A 16,854-nucleotide genomic window follows, 5' to 3' on the forward strand; every position below is an offset into this window, starting at 1 on the left:
TGTATTTATTTACTAAATACATGTGTCTTTTCTTTCAGCACCATGGAGAGCAATCTGCAGGCTTCTGTCGCCACCTGCTGGTCAAGACGCTGACCTGAAGTCTGAGAGAAATATAGAAAAGTTTACATTTTGATTTCCCGGAGAAATATTTGTTCCTGTAGTGACACAACAGGATTGCACCAGATGAACAAAACGTTTTTTACTATATGAAATTCTAATCAAGCGAACAAGTACACTAGTGGTCTGTGGCTAATGTGGTACTACAATTTACACCATTTAACACAAGTAAAACACTACATTGTTGTGGGGATAACTTTTGTGAATTTAACTTTCGGGATTTATGTGAATGGTTACTAGATAAAGTACTGTGTAATACTTCTTATGCAGGACAAATGTATTTTTGCAGGGGTGAGTTATTTTTTTAATTTGAAATGATTTGAGCATGTTTATGGAATGTGTTTGTTTATTTAAAAACCAAAATCACAGTTTTTAAAATACTTTCAGCCAGGGTTTTATGTGTTAAATGTCCATCTGAAATATTGGGTTGACATTATTGGGTAAATGTTATTTGGGGAAAAGAAGGAACAAAAATATAGTATATAAATCAGAATTAATTGGTCTAAGAGGAGAAAATAAAGGAGAAAAGTTTCCTTAATTGAAACATTTTACATATAAAACAAGGGTAACACAACTATTATTTAACAATATTACATTAGACTATCAGATTATTGTATTATAATTATTATAATTAAATCTGAGCAGTCATTTTACAATAGTACAATATTTTATTCACGGAAAGATTAAACCAGGTTGAGAAAATGCAGAATATGAAGGAACACGTTTTATTAAAACACGGTCTGAGTGATAAGATACATCTTTTCGATGCTCCTGAACACATCATGAGTGATTAAAACAAGTATATAGCTGGTACAAATACAAAACAAGCACATTAAATAAGAAACTCACTTCATTAAATATGGCATATTATATAATAGATTAAAAACAAATATGTAAAACAGGTCAAAGGGCATATTTCTCCTTTAAACCTTAAACCAATTATTTGTATGCACATATTTCTTAATAATAACAACTTAACCTGACCAACGTATTTTCCAAATGTTAATAATCATTAACTAAATGTACCAAACATACTCAGTTAAAGAACAAAACCATGAATTTCCAGGTCATGACTTTGATTCCAGGTCATGATCCCTTTCCCATTTCTCTTCATTTAAATATTTGTTTTACTTAGACTAATTTTGCTGTTTGTAAAATGTTTCACTTAACGAAACCGTTCTGCTTCTTTTTCTCCTCTTAGACCAATTCATTCAGATTTACACTATATTTGTGTTCCTTATTTTCCCAAGATAACATCAGTAAACATATGTAAGAAACATTTCCTTTCAATTTACATCCTGAAACCTAAATAAGAAAATGCAAATATGGAAAATATGCTGTTGCTTGTAACCTCTTAAATATTGAGTAAAAAAATGCTCCAGAGTCTGAGCAACATCAAACACATCACTGTCTGCAGGGCGTCTCTAGTCACTGACAGGCGCCCCCTGCTGACTCTCTGCGGGACAACAGCTGCGTGTGAAAACATCTTGCCTGCCTCAACACTGCAGATCAGCGGCGGAGGGAGCCTGATCAGATCAACACCTCCGGCCGGAGACCCACTGACTGCCCGGCAGGGAGCCCGGTATGGACGCGCGGACCCCGAGCCAAGCCGCGTCCCCCAGATGGCGGAGTGAGTGAGGATGCGCCTCCCCAGCTCCATCTTTGTGTCGGTGTCACTGTTCACGGCCGAGACCACGGCAGCGCTGTACCTCAGCTCCACGTACCGCTCCGCCGGGGACCAGATCTGGCAGGGGCTCACGCTCCTCTTCACGCTCGTACCGTCCGTGCTGGTGCAGCTGACTCTTACCTTCATCCACCGGGACCTGGGCAGGGACAGACCGCTCGTCCTGCTGCTGCACATCCTGCAGCTCGGACCCATCGTCAGGTTTGTGGTGCCTTGTTTATTTCTCTTTCATGAAGATCCCCCAGTGGCCCTAATCACTGTGTCACGTGACCACACATCTAGGTGTCCATGACTATTTTGTGTGGTTAAAAACATGCCTGGCCTGTTTGCATAAGCTGCTTACAGACGGTTTGATTAATGATTTGCGCACATGCTGTTGTTTTCATTTAACCAGCCTTTTTTCTGCCTCATACATACATACATGCTGGTGCAGTGGATGTGTGTCTGTGGGATATAGTTCAGCCACACGCTTATCAATATTCCTATCGATGTGTCTGCATAGCCACACAGCTGGCAGCCACCACTGTTTGTAGGCTCCTTTCCATAAGATCTCCTCCTCCCCTGCACAGTTTAATCATCTTCAGCTGGGTCTGATTTATTCATGGCTGCTCTGCCTGAAGGGTCGTTGGATCACACACAAGGAAGAAGAGGCTGACACACAGATAGAGGACCCTTTTAAGCATCTGCTGTAAACCATGATAGGCCTGGTCTTTCTTTATTCGTATATATACATGGTGTAAGCCTTGGCCTGACTTGGATGGACAATCTGCCTTAGCTATATGAGCCTAATCCTGCCTGATGTAGAAATGAATGGTGATGAATCCCATCTCATCTTCTGTAAAGTAAACTAAGCTGTAATGATCTGTGATTTGCCGATCAGTCGGCTTATATCTTTTTATCATAAGATCAACCATTCGAGTAATTTTTCAAGAAACTGTCAGCTTTTGCAAAGCCATTATCAGTAGATTTCTAGAAAATGAAGGTTTGATTGAGTACATAAAAGGTTGGCATATGGCAGCAGTTACGGGCAAGATCATATACATACAATTTAGATGCAGAGTAGAGATAAAAAGTACATGAACGCTATCAATGTGTGAAAATAAGGGAAAACATTTTAACTCCCATAAACATAAGAAAGAGCAGGTCACCAAAATAGTTATATCAATATATGTATGCTTGATAGGACTTGATACGAGTCAACATACATAACCAGTGCCTGGGCCAAAAGACCGAAAAGAGTCCAGTTTTTAGTGGAAATCCCAGTTAACATTTAATCTATGGAGCAAAGACTTATAGGATGCTGTCACTAATCAAATCATTTAGTTTTTTAAGATAAAAAAACAAATTTCAGCTTGTTCAAGTTTCTTAAATGAGTGGTCAAAATAAGTGGTTTGACTGTATCAATTTGGGCTTTAAACACATTTAAAAAAACTATTTTCAGACATTTCACATACCATAGGAATAGCACATTCAGTTGGTCATGATTCACTACTTCTAGGAGCTACAATGTGAAGTGTGCAGCCGTTCTCTGTTCTTATTACCATAAATTCAATATTTGGATTGTTAGTTGCATTTCTGGTTTAACACCACTCCTTAAGTTCTGGTGAGTACAAACCTAACATTTGATAAAGACAGTTATATCATTGACCACTCAGACATTGATATTTTAGTTTCTTATTCTAGTTGTATTCCCCAGGTGGACCAGTTGAACACACGTCACTCGCAGCAAGTTGACTCCCAGCAGTCTGCCGTTTGCCTCGCCTGCTTCCCCTTGAGTGTTTTTCAGAAGATAAATGTTCAGACTTGTACATCTTGCTTTAGTGAAGAGCAGAACTAAGAATAGCACAGAGTCGTTGCCGGCTCCTTATCTCTAAATAACACAACCAGAGAGGGAAATGTTGGTTCCCTCTGCCGACAGCTGCACTTCCTCTTCCCATCCGCCCAAAACAACACTACTTATAACATATACACATTTCCTATCATTAAGGGCCATACCATCAGTCCTTAACTAATTAGAAATATTATTGTAGTTCCTTATATATGAATGTTGTGCAAGTGTGATCGTTTCTTCTCTCACAAATCTAAACAGAAGTGGAGAATACTTCTACGAAAGTACTTTGCTTGCCTTTTACAAAATAAATGCAAGGTCCATGTACTTAAGCTTTTTATACTTTTAAAGTCTCCCTCCACTCACACATGCATTTTGCTTATAATTACTGTAATTTTAGGTAACAATGTAGGGTTGTTTATGTGCAGAGTTTAAACTAGTGGATTATTTAAGGAGGAACACACTCTGAGGATAAGACAACATGTTCGAGGTTGATGTGACTTATAACATCAAAATTACCTTAACAACAAATTCTATTTCAAAATGAAACTAACACGAGACATATGTCTACACTAGGTCTGGGAATACACATTTCTGGGAAGTAGGAGACATCGTGAGTCACGCAATTGAAGTTTGTAATATTCTTTATGTTTTTAATCAAGGTATTAAACATTTGCACTGGAAAACATATAAGACACACATTATGTCCTCTAAGGAGCCAGATTGTTATGAAACTTGGGTGGAGGTCTGTGCTCTAGCAGTTCCCTTATAGTCATTCAATGCATAGTATTTTTTCAAGTCTTTAAAGATCTTTCAACAAGCAATATGTGAAGTTTTTTGTCACCAGTAACCCGTAAGTCATCGCTGACATTGCAATGTTCAAGGTGAGGAGGTGAAATGTTAGTAAAATTGTTCCTTTGGAGTCGTGTTAGTAGCCACCTGGTGAATGTTAGCCCAATAATCATTGTATTTAAGCTGTTTTAAGGTTCTCTCTCTTAATGCTCAACTATGTTCAGAGGCTAGTCTCTAATTCAGATAAGATAAGATATACTTTATTAATCCCGAATAGGGAAATGCTTTCATTGTAGCATGTAAAACAAATGTTGCACATAATTAAAAATGAAAAAATAGTATACTATAAACAATATTACAATATAAACATCTCAAAATAGCAGATAAAACAGAACTAAAAGACTGAAAATATTGAAGTTGTGGGAATAATAAATATGTGAACTGTCTGACAAATAACTCAAAATAATTTAAGGGTATTGTTTCTTTCTGCTGTTTGGTGCTGAGCAGATAATATAATGTTTTGAGAGCTTTTTTTTTACTGAAAACAACTGCCTTCTGCTGCTGAAAACAAAAATATGTGCTGTGAGGGTGTCCCAAGCAAACCGTTTTGGCCATGAAAAAACAAAGAGGTTTTTAGATGCTTTTAACCTTTTTTGACCTGAAAGAAACTCTAGAGTTGGGTCATAATTTGCTTCGAGGGACATCTTTACCGGCACGTAGAAACTGGAAAGAAATTGCTTACAGGGGCTGTGAGTTATGATATCTGTCTGTTCTCTGCAGCCACTCCATCTTAAGAGACACATCTTCTTTACAGCATGCTGAACTCAGCAGAAACACAGTGTGTGATGGATTTTTATCTACTCATCTTTGAATGGGATTTTGCTATTTTCTTTAACATCTAAAAAGCTGCCGACTCGCTCAAACTTTCCATTTGTATTTATTTTTATTATTGAATCAAGTCACTGATGCTTGTCAGCCCAGTTGATGGGCTGTCCTGCAGCACCCCTGGGTGTAAATCTTCCTGCCTCACTGTTTCATTTCCTTGAAGTCACCCCGACCTGACTCCCCCTCACAGCGAGCTAATTGCTGGCGTACATGTACCAATAGATGATAATGATTGATAATATGTGTTAACAATCCTCTCCAGTCTAACTAAGTTAGTGCTGAATCAATCAATAAACCATCATATGGAGCTATATTGAACGTGATCCATAAAGCACTGAGAGCGGCAGAGAATAATGAATAAAGTCAATGAGAAGTTTACATCCTTTATCAAGATCAACTCCCCAAATGTGTGTATTTGTAGACTTATATCTTGGTTATGGACTGGTGTTCTTCCAAAGTAAGGTTTTCAAAGATGTCACCTTGCGCTCTGAGCCATTGTTTTACCATTTTCTGAAATGTTATTGACCAAAACACAAATACAAAAATCAAAACATTAGTCAATAATGAATCGCTTCAGTGCAACAGAATGCAAAATAGTAACAAAATAACTGTGAACACAGTTGATCTGAAGTCTTATTTAAGAGTATGTAACCGATGAAAACAAACCCACAAAGAAATAAGGAAAGATTGGAAATGAATAGAGTAATAAATACATACAAGCATAGCTCTTCCCACTAAACCACCCTCCTCCCTTAAGAGAGCTGTTTGATGGATGTCTTCCAGAGAAGCCATTAAGGGAAACCAAATTATCTTAAATAAATGCTATTATCCTTCAGTGCAAACCTAATTATTTAAAGCTGCAGGGTACTCTACAAGTCATTTGGCTGAAGCTGTACTGAGAGTATTTCAGATGTTATCCAGAGTTTAAGTAAAAGAGTTTATTTGCTGTCCTAGAGCCGTAAGCAATTCACTTTCTATGAGGAACAATCTGTTTGATTAGTATCTATGTTAACTTACATTCAACAAACTGTACCTATATGTCAGAAATGTATACATTTAAATAATATTTTATGTTTCCCTCATTGTAGTTATTTGATGAACTTTTTGCTTCTCCATCCCACACTGGTTTATGATGAATACCTGCAGGAATATTTACCCTCCCATCATCCTGATCTGTGCTTTGTGTTCCCTCTGTCATTGAGTCTGCAGCTCTGAATGCTCTCCCACTGTTGTTGATCATGCAGGTGTCTGGAGGCGTTCTGTATTTATGGCAGTGTGGGCCGTGTGGAGGAGCCGTATGTCAGCATCACCAGGAAGAAACAGATACCTCGCGGGGGTCAGTCTGAGGAGGTGGAGCGGCAGGTGGGGCAGGCGGAGGGGAAACTGTTCACACATCGAGCAGCCTTCGCCCGCTCCTCTGTCATTCAGGCCTTCCTGGGATCTGCCCCCCAGCTCACCCTGCAGCTCTACATCTGCGCCCTGCAGCAGGGGGTGTCCATCGGGAGAGGTGAGGAAAGGGTGCTACCTGTACTTTAATGTGTGACTCTCTGGCATCGTGTCAAATCAATCCCCCAGTCCACTTCACCGTGATGTGGGCTGATCAGCTAAGTGCCATATTCGACATAAGAGGATGATGTTTTCCTGAGTCAAAGTGGTGTTATGTAACCGCCTCCCTGATACCAAGGATAGCAAATATGGTGTTTCCCTCTGCCAGACGCTGCAGAACTGACTGTCCAACTCTCTGTAGGAGCCAGTTTCTTTTCCTCCGAGATATTTATCAAAAGTTCACACAAAGTCAAGCCAGGACATCTGGTCGTCAAACAAGGACAAGATAAAAAAGGTTATAAATACATAAATCTTACTTCCTGTGCTCCGGCGATCTGACACTTCTATTTCACGCTGACCGATTTAACGGCCTCCATTTGATGAATGGGAGCTTGAAGGCCTCTTTGAAGGAGAGCCTCCACCAAAGCCCATATGTACAATTAACACGTTTTAACAAGCAATACAAAGCTACTTAGAATGTGTTTTCAGTGATAGTGATCTGCAGTCCTGTTTTACTTTATCCAAAGCTAATATGAAGCTATCTTTATAGGAGTAGAATCCTTCTTCATCCGCAGTTTCAGTCTTTAAAATGATTTCTTTTTATTTGGATCCCTATTCTCTGCACATGGATTTAACTAAAGTCTCCTATTTACTTTATTTAATCTTTGGAATATCTTAGATCTTAGATTTCCCAATGGAAACATGTTAGAAACAAGACTTTAACGGTCAATGTGAAAAGGAGAAGAGATTGCAGCAAGCAAAAGTGAATGTTTCTACGATCACCTGCATGTTGTTTCAACCATCAGGAGTTTGTCTATTCTTCACTGAATACACTGATCATGATTATTTATAGAAACTATGTTTATATATCACAGACAAGCTGAGAAAAACAATCAAATCTGTTGACCATAAAATGGATTTGAAATACTTTTTGAAACAGAATGATTGACATTTTTGTGATTTACAGTTGTACATAGACTCTATATAAGAGAGGTGCAAGAACAAGTTTGGATAAAAAACTTTACATGTAAGAATTTCTGTTTTAGTAAACTGTAGTATTGGAATATTTTGAGTACTTATGAGTAAATGTATTTAAAGGCACCTGTGTAATTTTCATGTATTTTCCTCATAGCTTGTACCAAAAACAGTAGTACTTACTTATAGTTACCTTTGATACCATGCATGTAATGGCATTTTAAAGGCTACCTTACAAAGACAAAAACAATGCATAGAAAATCAGTGAAACTCATATATTGTCTTCATATTTCTGTACCCCCTCACTATCAGGCACGCTGATGGTGATTTCCCTCCTGTCCATCGTGTATGGAGCGCTGCGCTGCAACATCCTGGCCATTAAGATCAAATACGATGACTATGAAGTGGACGTCCGGCCTGTGGCTTATATGTGCATTTTCCTGTGGAGGAGCTTTGAGATCGCCAGTCGTGTGGTGGTGCTGGTTCTGTTCAGCTCTGTGCTGCAGCTCTGGATCCTCCCTGTGGTTCTGCTCAACTTCATAGTTTTCTTCTTCTACCCCTGGATCCTGTTCTGGCTGAGTCACTCTCCGTTCCCTGAGAATATAGAAAAAACTCTGACCAGGGTGGGAACCACCATCGTGCTTTGCCTGCTCACTTTCCTCTACGCCGGCATCAACATGTTCTGCTGGTCCGCTGTGCAGATAAAGCTCTGCGACCCGGACCTCATCAATAAGTCCCAGAACTGGTATCGCATGGTAGTGTACTACATGTTGCGTTTTGTGGAGAACGCCTCGCTACTTCTGCTGTGGTACATCTATAAAACTGATGTATACAACTTCATCTGTGCCCCGCTGCTGGTGCTGCTGCTGCTGCTTGCCTACGGCATCGCCATTTTCTTCATGCTGGTCTTCTACCAGTTCTGTCACCCTTGTCGGAGGCTGTTCTCCTCCAGCATGACCCAGGGCCTCTGGACCTGCTCCTCACTCCTCTGTCTCTCATGCAACTCGGCTTCTCCACAGAACAGGCCCACAGGAAAGTCACCATGTCCCACCACACGCAAAGAGCCGGCTAATGACGGAGCCCAGGACACATCCAGCGACACCACCGACGACATGCCTAATGAAACAACGTATGACATGCTCAATGATACAATCTGTGACTCTCCCAATGAAGTGAGCAATAACATCTGTGGTGGAATCAACGGAGACATTAACCACAGTGTATCCTGCAACGCTTAAAGCATCACAACTGTCGATGTGCCATCTAGAGGAGCCACTGAGAGTTATCATACCCTCTGTAACCTTTTAAGTGCCACGTGAATTCCTTTGTTGAGTTTACACATTGCCCTTTTCATATATCCATCTCAGCTCTGTTTTCTACCACTGTTAATCAATAAGAAGCTAATGTGTTCAATGCCTGGAAATGCAACATGGAAGCCGGGAGTCGGTGCTCATCTAACATCCAATCCCTGCGTCCTGCAGCCTTTGCTACAAATACAAACACGGACAACACAGTTGCTCCTCAAGATTTTGAGATTGTGTCCACTTATATGCTGCATTACTGATCACAAGGCGCCATGCATAGGAATTGATTGTATTTAGTATCTCTATTAGGCATGGAGTGTGCATGTTTGGAGAATCAGATGAAGATTCTGCAAGGTGGGTGGGGGGGCACTGTTTTGTACAGGGGGATTTCTGAACCCCTCCCTCTAGTTGTATGGCTGCAAGCAATCAGCTTTTTTACTCCTTGATGAGAGCTTTATCATTAACACGCGCTGCTTTTGTGATGTTTCTGTGCTTGGCGATAAGATGTGAATATCCACATACTGTTTAAAGTGCTCGGTCACACACGTTAACTTTAAGACACTGACGTCTCCAAGCATAATGTTTTTGCACGTTTACAAAAAGGATTTAAGTGGCTTTGGTTCAACTGTTGAACAGAAATGGCTGCAGTGATGTGAAACGCTGTGTTTGGATATGTGCTTTTCTAATTCATGCTTGTTATGTCCATCAGCTCTGTGTTTGTGAGTCTCTTTAGTTAGAATATTTACACCAAGTGCACACTGAAATAGTTTATATCTAATAGGAAAATGTTTGGAGTTGTAACCCGTTTTTTTAACTTATTTTCAACCTTTATCGTGATATATTGTGTACGAGGGAGAGAATATCAGTGTTGTTTGTTTTGGCACTGTATCTGCAGAGGGAAGAAAACCTCGGGTATCAAATGAGTGCTCCTTATGAGTGAATAAGATGAGCCAAACAAATATGAGAAATCTATTGTACACATTGAGCATTCTCAAAAAGAGTGAGATAAAAGGCTTTTAAAAAACAAATCCTAATTAAAAATCGAAATAAATTTATATTTATATGTGAAAATTCTCAGACTTGTCTTATTTTCAGCTGAGAAGCAACCAAATATTGTCCTCTTCTGACCTCTAGTGGACGGAAAACGAAGCTGCACCATTAGTACCCTTCATGTCTGTCTGCTTAAAAAAAACGCAGTTTGTAGCGATCAACTCTCACTCAGATGCAACTGGAACAATTCATAAATGCATTGTTGATGTTACAATAAATTAATTTATTACACAGCCTTCATTTACTCAATTTTACAGAAGAATTTCAGGATTTCTACAGAAGAATACCAGTAAAAGTGCATTAGTCCCTCTGAACATTAAACTCCATCATTCTGAAAAATGCACCCTCATATCTGCAATAAATACAGATCACAGAAGAATTCAGGTAGGTATTTAGACTTTCTTGAATATCACACTTTTGGGTTTTATTTTGGAATGTACTGAAGGAGAGGAATGAAGACAACATTAAGAGTCCACAGCCATGTTAGACGCTCTGTGCGGCTCTACAGTTTTTCAATGTATCCCGATGAGGATTTGAATGTGTACTCCAAAGGTTGACACTGGAATTCTTAGAACCTTCGTACTGGCATGGCTATAAACTATTCAAGTTTGACATTATGCACAGATAATATGTCAGACATATTGAGAGAATATTTAGTTTTCACTTCCCAAGACTGCCTGTCACACTAAAGTACATGAGTGTTTGAGGTGTAATTTCACACAAAGATTGCTTCAGGGTTTTTTTCCCCCACCTGGTCCCTAAAATTCCACATCTCAGAGAAATGCAGTCGACTCAAACCACAACTCTTTATCATGAGGTGCGGTTGTTTGAGCCTGTGGGGAGAAAAACTCTACTTGTACATACAGAGGGTATCAGAGAATTTTCTTGGTCACGGTGCCACTTCAAGCTTCAGACATGAAGGAGTGAGGAGAGAGATAGCAGCTCACAGCGTCACAGCAACAGCAAACACACTGACCACACAGTACATGGTGCGATTCTCCCAACGGACTGTGCAGCTTCCTAGAAGATAAACAAGCAGGAGAAATGACGCAGGCGTCCCTGCTACCACATCCAATATCTAGTCTTTCTAGTGGTGTCATTTATTAAGTTACTAGTAAAGTGGGAGAAACTTGGAAAACCTGAAGTTATAAACCTGTGATGGGGTTAGTAGTGTACATAAATAAATAGTATACAATATCAAATTATAGAACATAAAAACAACTAGCAATTCATATTAAGATTGATAATCATGTTTGCTTTTTCCTGATTGAAAACATTTTTTTATACAGGTGCAGAAACAGAATTATAGTCTCTCCTATGTATCAAACACATTTAAAAGAGTTACCAGCTCTAGTTATAAGTCATTTCTCACCATCAGTGGCAGTGTCCCAGTAGCAGGAGTTGGCTGTGTGGAGACCAGCGCCGCTCTTCTGCATTATCGCACAGTTTACTGTAATACAACAGAGAGCAGTCATGAGTCAAGAAAAAGCTCCACATGTCAACATTGCATCCTGAGTTTTCTTCATGTTATTGTTTAGGATGATCAGCTTTTATCACCTATGTATTTGAACGGCCGCCCCTGTTTCACCAGGTGAGTCAGAGAGTGCTCCACGATACTGGCCGTCCACTGGTTCACTTTATTCTGGTTGTAATCTGTTCCACCAATAACACCTTCCACACACTGAGACAAAACCACAGAGAGAGAAGCTCATGAACACTTATCACATTCATGTGCAAACAATACAATTAATTGATGTTAACAGTAATTAAAAATGTACCTCTTTAATTGAGATATTGACCTCATCGGCATTGAAGGCAACCTGTGAACAATTAGAAAAGAAGAGCCAGTAAGTTTGTAGCATCATGCTTGTTCTATTTGGTGTTTTTCCAAGGAGAATTCACCCTGTAGAGTGTTTTCCTTATTATATATAATGGTCAATCTGTCATAGACTTCAAATTGAGCTTAAAAATGCAAAGAGGTTTTACAGAAATCGGTAGTCCACCACACATCCCACTTGCAGGTGTGGGTATATCTTTAAAAGTGTGTTATAATAAAGACTCTGAAAAATATATATGATATGATAACAAAATGCAAGACTTGCACTTATAGTTACGGTAAATAAAACAAAAGACAGAAATGGGTACACATTATATATAAAATACCACATACATGTAGTAGCAGTTTACAGTAGGACTATTGTAATGCATTTACTCTTTTTTAATAACGTTTTTACAATGCGAGTTAAATAGTTTTCATTTCTTGCTGTTTCTAATGTCAATACTGATTTTTTAAATGTAGTTAAATTACTGTAAATGTAATGACAGGGACCACACCCCGATGGAAACAGCCTGCCTCACTAAGCTAACGATAGCACTAACCGAGGCCTTTTTACTGTGAACATTTATACAGTGAATTAAATGCAATTCAGAAAAAACACTTCACCTCATCTCCAGAGTTATATTCCTCCATCGCTTCTACCGACACAGAGGTATTTTTGGTCCGTTATCTTTATTCTCACCGGTTCAGTTTCCTGTTTACTTCCTGCTGTCCGGAGTCAAAGACCACAGAAAACATCTGACTGGTTTTATTATGTCGCCTCACTGTGGTGAAGCCAGGCACTACAACCACTACATCAACACTGTATAAAAAATAATTTAAAATATGTTATTCTGTTTTACAATAACACTTGCATTATGAAAACAGACTTATTCAATTTATTTTTATTTTACTGGTTATTTATTTTACATAGTTTATATATGGTTGCTGTAAATGCACCAGAGTTACCTAAAATACTGTTTTTCATCATCTATGACCCAAAGCTTATTACATAGAGCATGTATCATTAAATCGAATGTTGCAATAAGGCTTATGTATGCTGGGGATGTGAAACAAGCGTTATACAATGTTGTGATGTGTTATGCAGGACATTATTATATTGCATGGCCATGTGCCTAATAACATGATGCTACACAGAAATACATACAAAACTAAAACGACTGTGGTACTAAGCAAGAAAAGAGGCCACCATCTAATATCAGGTCAGACTGATAACAGCACAGACAAACTGGGTGTATAACAACCAGTATTGATCTGGACTAAGGTCCTCTTATTGTGTTTCTCCCCCATATCACCATCTTTTTTCACAGCCTTGCTTGTCAAGTTACGCATGACCAACCCATTTATTTCACACAGTATTAAATAAACTGTCAATCTGCAGGAGAGCTACACACTCCCAGAGGAACTGAGCAGGGAAATCCATAACACATAATGGACGACCGGTGACAGGAAGGAGTTTCCCTGAACCTCTTTATGGCCCAGCACTGCAGTATATAAAGTAGTGACCCGGTTTAATTGAGTCATTAGGCAAGAAAACAACAATCTGAGTTTGTGCAGAAAATACCTATCGCATAGTTAGGAATAAGAGAAATAAGCGTATTTGTTACACACACACACACACACACACACACACACACACACACACACACACACACACACACACACACACACACACACACACACACACACACACACACACACACACAGTCACACACAGTCACACACACACACACACACACACACACACACACACACACACACACACACACACACACACACACACACACACACACACACACACCACGCCCCCTCCTGTCGGGAACACCCTGGATGTGGTGCTCTGCCTTCAGACGGTGCCTAGGCGCACACACCGACACACGCTCCCTTGATCCCGGTACGCTCTCTGCCCGCCGTGCTCCCCTGCTGCCGGAACCTTTTCCTCTCTCTGCAGCCACCAGGTAAGACACCACCACTCCGCAGGTCAACTGGCCACACACCGGGAACAAAACCACCGTGTTTCTCTGGCATATGGCACAGTCAGTCGCTACCGGCTTGTCTCCAGTTTATAGTCGTTGTCTTTTTCTTGATTTTTTTTGGTGTGTGTGTGTTTTAAGTGGTCTTTCCACCCTCACGACCTCGGAGGATTAGTCACACAGCAGCGGGACCAGACAGCCCCACTTCCCCGGCTAAAGTTGAGCGCGTTTGGGCAGGTGCAATGCAGCAAAAAGCTTATTTTCTTGCCTCTTGTTGGCTCTGCTGGTTTCGACGGTAGATTAACCTACAGCTCAGGAAAATTATTAAAAATAATGTTGCATTAATATACTTGGTGGCTGGAGAGGTTGAGAAATGTCCATGTCATGATATGTATGGAGGACAGTGGTTTAATCAATTGATGCCCTTCTAGATTTGATTAGACTACATTTTCATGGCTTTTTTAAAACCAAAGTGACTTGAGAAAACCAATTTAATGTCCCTATAATAGGTCAGTTGCTAATTAATGATGACCTTGTGTAGTTTCTCGTGGAGTTACCAGGATACCCCAGGGATTTCAGGGACTACTAAAGGGGTGACAAACACATAGAGATGTTGCTAACTGTCTGCAGGGCTGGATGTCTGGCTCAATGTTCTTGAGGTGCAGCAGAAGAAATGTTAGGTCCTCTCTGATGAAGCAACATGCTGACCTCATTACAATTCAGAGGTGTGTTTTTTTGTGCCTCAGATTAGTTGGTGTTACGTTTGTGTTTGCTGCCATGAGATGTGAAATCTAGTTGATAAAAGAAATGTAAAGCTTCTTTTGAAGATGGTGAGATTTTGTCAGCCGCAGGATTTAAAGCCTCATCAGGAGCCAGAAGTCTTGGTTTGAGGCTGGAATTCATGATTCATGGAGGATGAATAACATTAAGTTTGTAGGGCAGATTACACTTAATGTTCAACCAAGTAAGAACTGCAAGGATTTTAAGTGATTATTGATGACTCTGATAAGGATTTTGATGAATCAATTATGAATGGAGCTGCACAAGACTAAGCAGTCATTTGTTGTTCCAACCAATAGTTCAAAACTAAAATGCAATCTGTTGACTATCAAATGTTGAAAGGTTGTCTGTTTCCACTTGAAATTCTGTTGGATTGAAGCTCAGATTGATTTTGTTTATTAAACATGGTCTAATCACTGTCTTATTCGCTGTTGTTAAGTGTTTCATTATTATTGGCAAGTTTAATCGATAAAGTTATCTCATTAAAGTGGCTGTCAGAGTGGCTGCTGGCCAAAGTGTCCTCTTACTCTGACGAAGTAGCCACACACTTTGCGTTTTTAAATTAGCCACAAGGTCTTTGTCTTTAAGACTGGAACAGCTATAAATTAAAAGAAAGCCAGTGTGCTAATGAGTTTAAATAACACCCATGATTTCATTCATTATCATTAGGTCCATTATGAAGCACTATAAGTTGATGTACATTTGAAATAAGCAGCATGTTGGAGGTTGATAGTAAAAGCTTTTCCTTTGAAAAAGTAAATTCACTTCCATGACACACTTTACATTGCTGTTTATTTGCTCTTCAGACAACCAGCCTTTGCTGCGTAATACATTCTGCCATACTATCATTTTTCATAGTGACGCTTTCATAAATTGGTTCATTTGGCTCCTGTGAGCAGCATGCAATTCTGCTGATGCTGTTTTATCATTGTCATGGGGAGAATGGCTTCCTAGTGATAACCACGCTTTAATGCAGCTCACGCACACAAGGCAGCTGAAGGGGGGGTTCATGGGGGAATAAAGAAGGAAAAAAGCATGGGAAGGAAGGGATTCCCTGACTTCTCTACACACAGTATGCAGGCAGCTATATAGAGCTCATCCAGCTGAGCAGAAAGAAGCCCCTGGGCAGTGCAGTCACACAGGATTAGAGGTCTGCGTCGCCACGATCTGGCAAGACACTGTAAAAGTGTGTGTGTGTGTGTGTGTGTGTGTGTGTGTGTGTGTGTGTGTGTGTGTGTGTGTGTGTGTGTGTGTGTGTGTGTGTGTGTGTGTGTGTGTGTGTGTGTGTGTGTGTGTGTGTGTGTGTGTGTGTGTGTGTGTGTGTGTGTGTGTGTGTGTGTGCGGGCATATAAATTCTAACATTTTACATCATTATCCCAGACATTGCTGTAAAAAGGCTGCAACTCATGGTGTAAGACTGATGTACTCTGACCTACAAAACCAAAACACTGTGATTAGTTGGTTTATTTGGAGTTCAGACTAGACTAAGAGTTTTGACATTAAGGCATAATTATTATAGCCTGCGGGATGTACAATTAGCAATAACTACATCACACACAGTTTGACAGAGAGAAACAGCTAATAGCCTTATATCAAATGGAAGCTATAGCTGCTGATGTAGCCTTAGCTGGAAAAATAGATTTTACTGTTAACTTTAACTGAACAATAAACCAAAAAAATATTTATTATCATTATTAATCAGTTCAATATTCTGCCGTCTCAGATTTAGATTTTAGAGCTGGTGAGATTTTAGCCCTGAAACTATCGCAATATGGTTAAGGTTTGAGCATTTAACTCAAGTGGTGAGGTTAGACAGGTCTTTTGGGATTCCAATCTTCCAAGAGTTTTCACCAATTTTTAAAAATCAAGGGTTACTCTACCATCTCGGCACAACCTTAGAGAAAACAAACATTGAGTCACCACAAACAAGAGAACAATGAAGTTCAAATATGTTAGTGGGATGTAGACTCTGTCTCACATAATATTCTGCCTTTAAAAACATGAGCTATCATTTAATATTATCTCAATAAACCTACTATAATCCGCACGATTATATCAGGATTATCTCAGTTGAGGACCCGAGC

The 16,854-nt window shown here is 39.7% G+C and overlaps 3 protein-coding genes across 5 annotated transcripts in view; 2 read left to right on the forward strand and 1 right to left on the reverse strand.

The window, feature by feature from the left end:
- The first annotated feature begins 1,570 nt into the window (after positions 1-1,570).
- xk (X-linked Kx blood group (McLeod syndrome)) lies at positions 1,571-10,201 on the forward strand. Its single transcript, XM_063887683.1, has 3 exons — positions 1,571-2,002; positions 6,551-6,813; positions 8,139-10,201. Exons 1-3 carry the CDS (start codon positions 1,758-1,760, stop codon positions 9,062-9,064), a joined length of 1,434 nt encoding a protein of 477 aa, XP_063743753.1. The 5' UTR covers positions 1,571-1,757; the 3' UTR covers positions 9,065-10,201.
- Positions 10,202-10,392: 191 nt separating this feature from the next.
- Positions 10,393-12,763, reverse strand: LOC134867256 (dynein light chain Tctex-type 3-like). Its single transcript, XM_063887685.1, has 5 exons — positions 12,624-12,763; positions 11,959-12,000; positions 11,738-11,861; positions 11,553-11,630; positions 10,393-11,200 (listed from the first exon to the last, which is right to left on the reverse strand). Exons 1-5 carry the CDS (start codon positions 12,648-12,650, stop codon positions 11,124-11,126), a joined length of 348 nt encoding a protein of 115 aa, XP_063743755.1. The 5' UTR covers positions 12,651-12,763; the 3' UTR covers positions 10,393-11,123.
- A 1,067-nt stretch (positions 12,764-13,830) lies between these two features.
- The window catches only part of sytl5 (synaptotagmin-like 5), a 31,693-nt gene continuing 28,669 nt past the window's right edge, over positions 13,831-16,854 (forward strand). For all 3 annotated transcript variants that reach the window (XM_063888585.1, XM_063888587.1, XM_063888586.1), the window contains exon 1: positions 13,831-13,975. The gene's annotated coding sequence lies outside the window, so the exon portion shown is untranslated. The remainder of the gene's footprint in view (positions 13,976-16,854) is intronic.

Source organism: Eleginops maclovinus, chromosome 7, assembly GCF_036324505.1.
Source record: "Eleginops maclovinus isolate JMC-PN-2008 ecotype Puerto Natales chromosome 7, JC_Emac_rtc_rv5, whole genome shotgun sequence".
Lineage (NCBI taxonomy): Eukaryota > Metazoa > Chordata > Actinopteri > Perciformes > Eleginopidae > Eleginops > Eleginops maclovinus.

Excerpts from the sequence above, each read along its gene's own strand:
- xk (XM_063887683.1), top strand. The coding sequence starts at position 1,758 with ATGCGCCTCCCCAGCTCCATCTTTGTGTCGGTGTCACTGTTCACGGCC. Across the intron at positions 2,003-6,550 it reads CAGCTCGGACCCATCGTCAG|GTGTCTGGAGGCGTTCTGTA; the intron begins GTTTGTGGTGCC and ends TTGATCATGCAG. Across the intron at positions 6,814-8,138 it reads GGGGGTGTCCATCGGGAGAG|GCACGCTGATGGTGATTTCC; the intron begins GTGAGGAAAGGG and ends CCTCACTATCAG.
- LOC134867256 (XM_063887685.1), bottom strand. The coding sequence starts at position 12,650 with ATGGAGGAATATAACTCTGGAGATGAG. Across the intron at positions 11,862-11,958 it reads TCAATATCTCAATTAAAGAG|TGTGTGGAAGGTGTTATTGG; the intron begins GTACATTTTTAA and ends GTTTTGTCTCAG. Across the intron at positions 11,201-11,552 it reads CTGGGACACTGCCACTGATG|GAAGCTGCACAGTCCGTTGG; the intron begins GTGAGAAATGAC and ends TTTATCTTCTAG.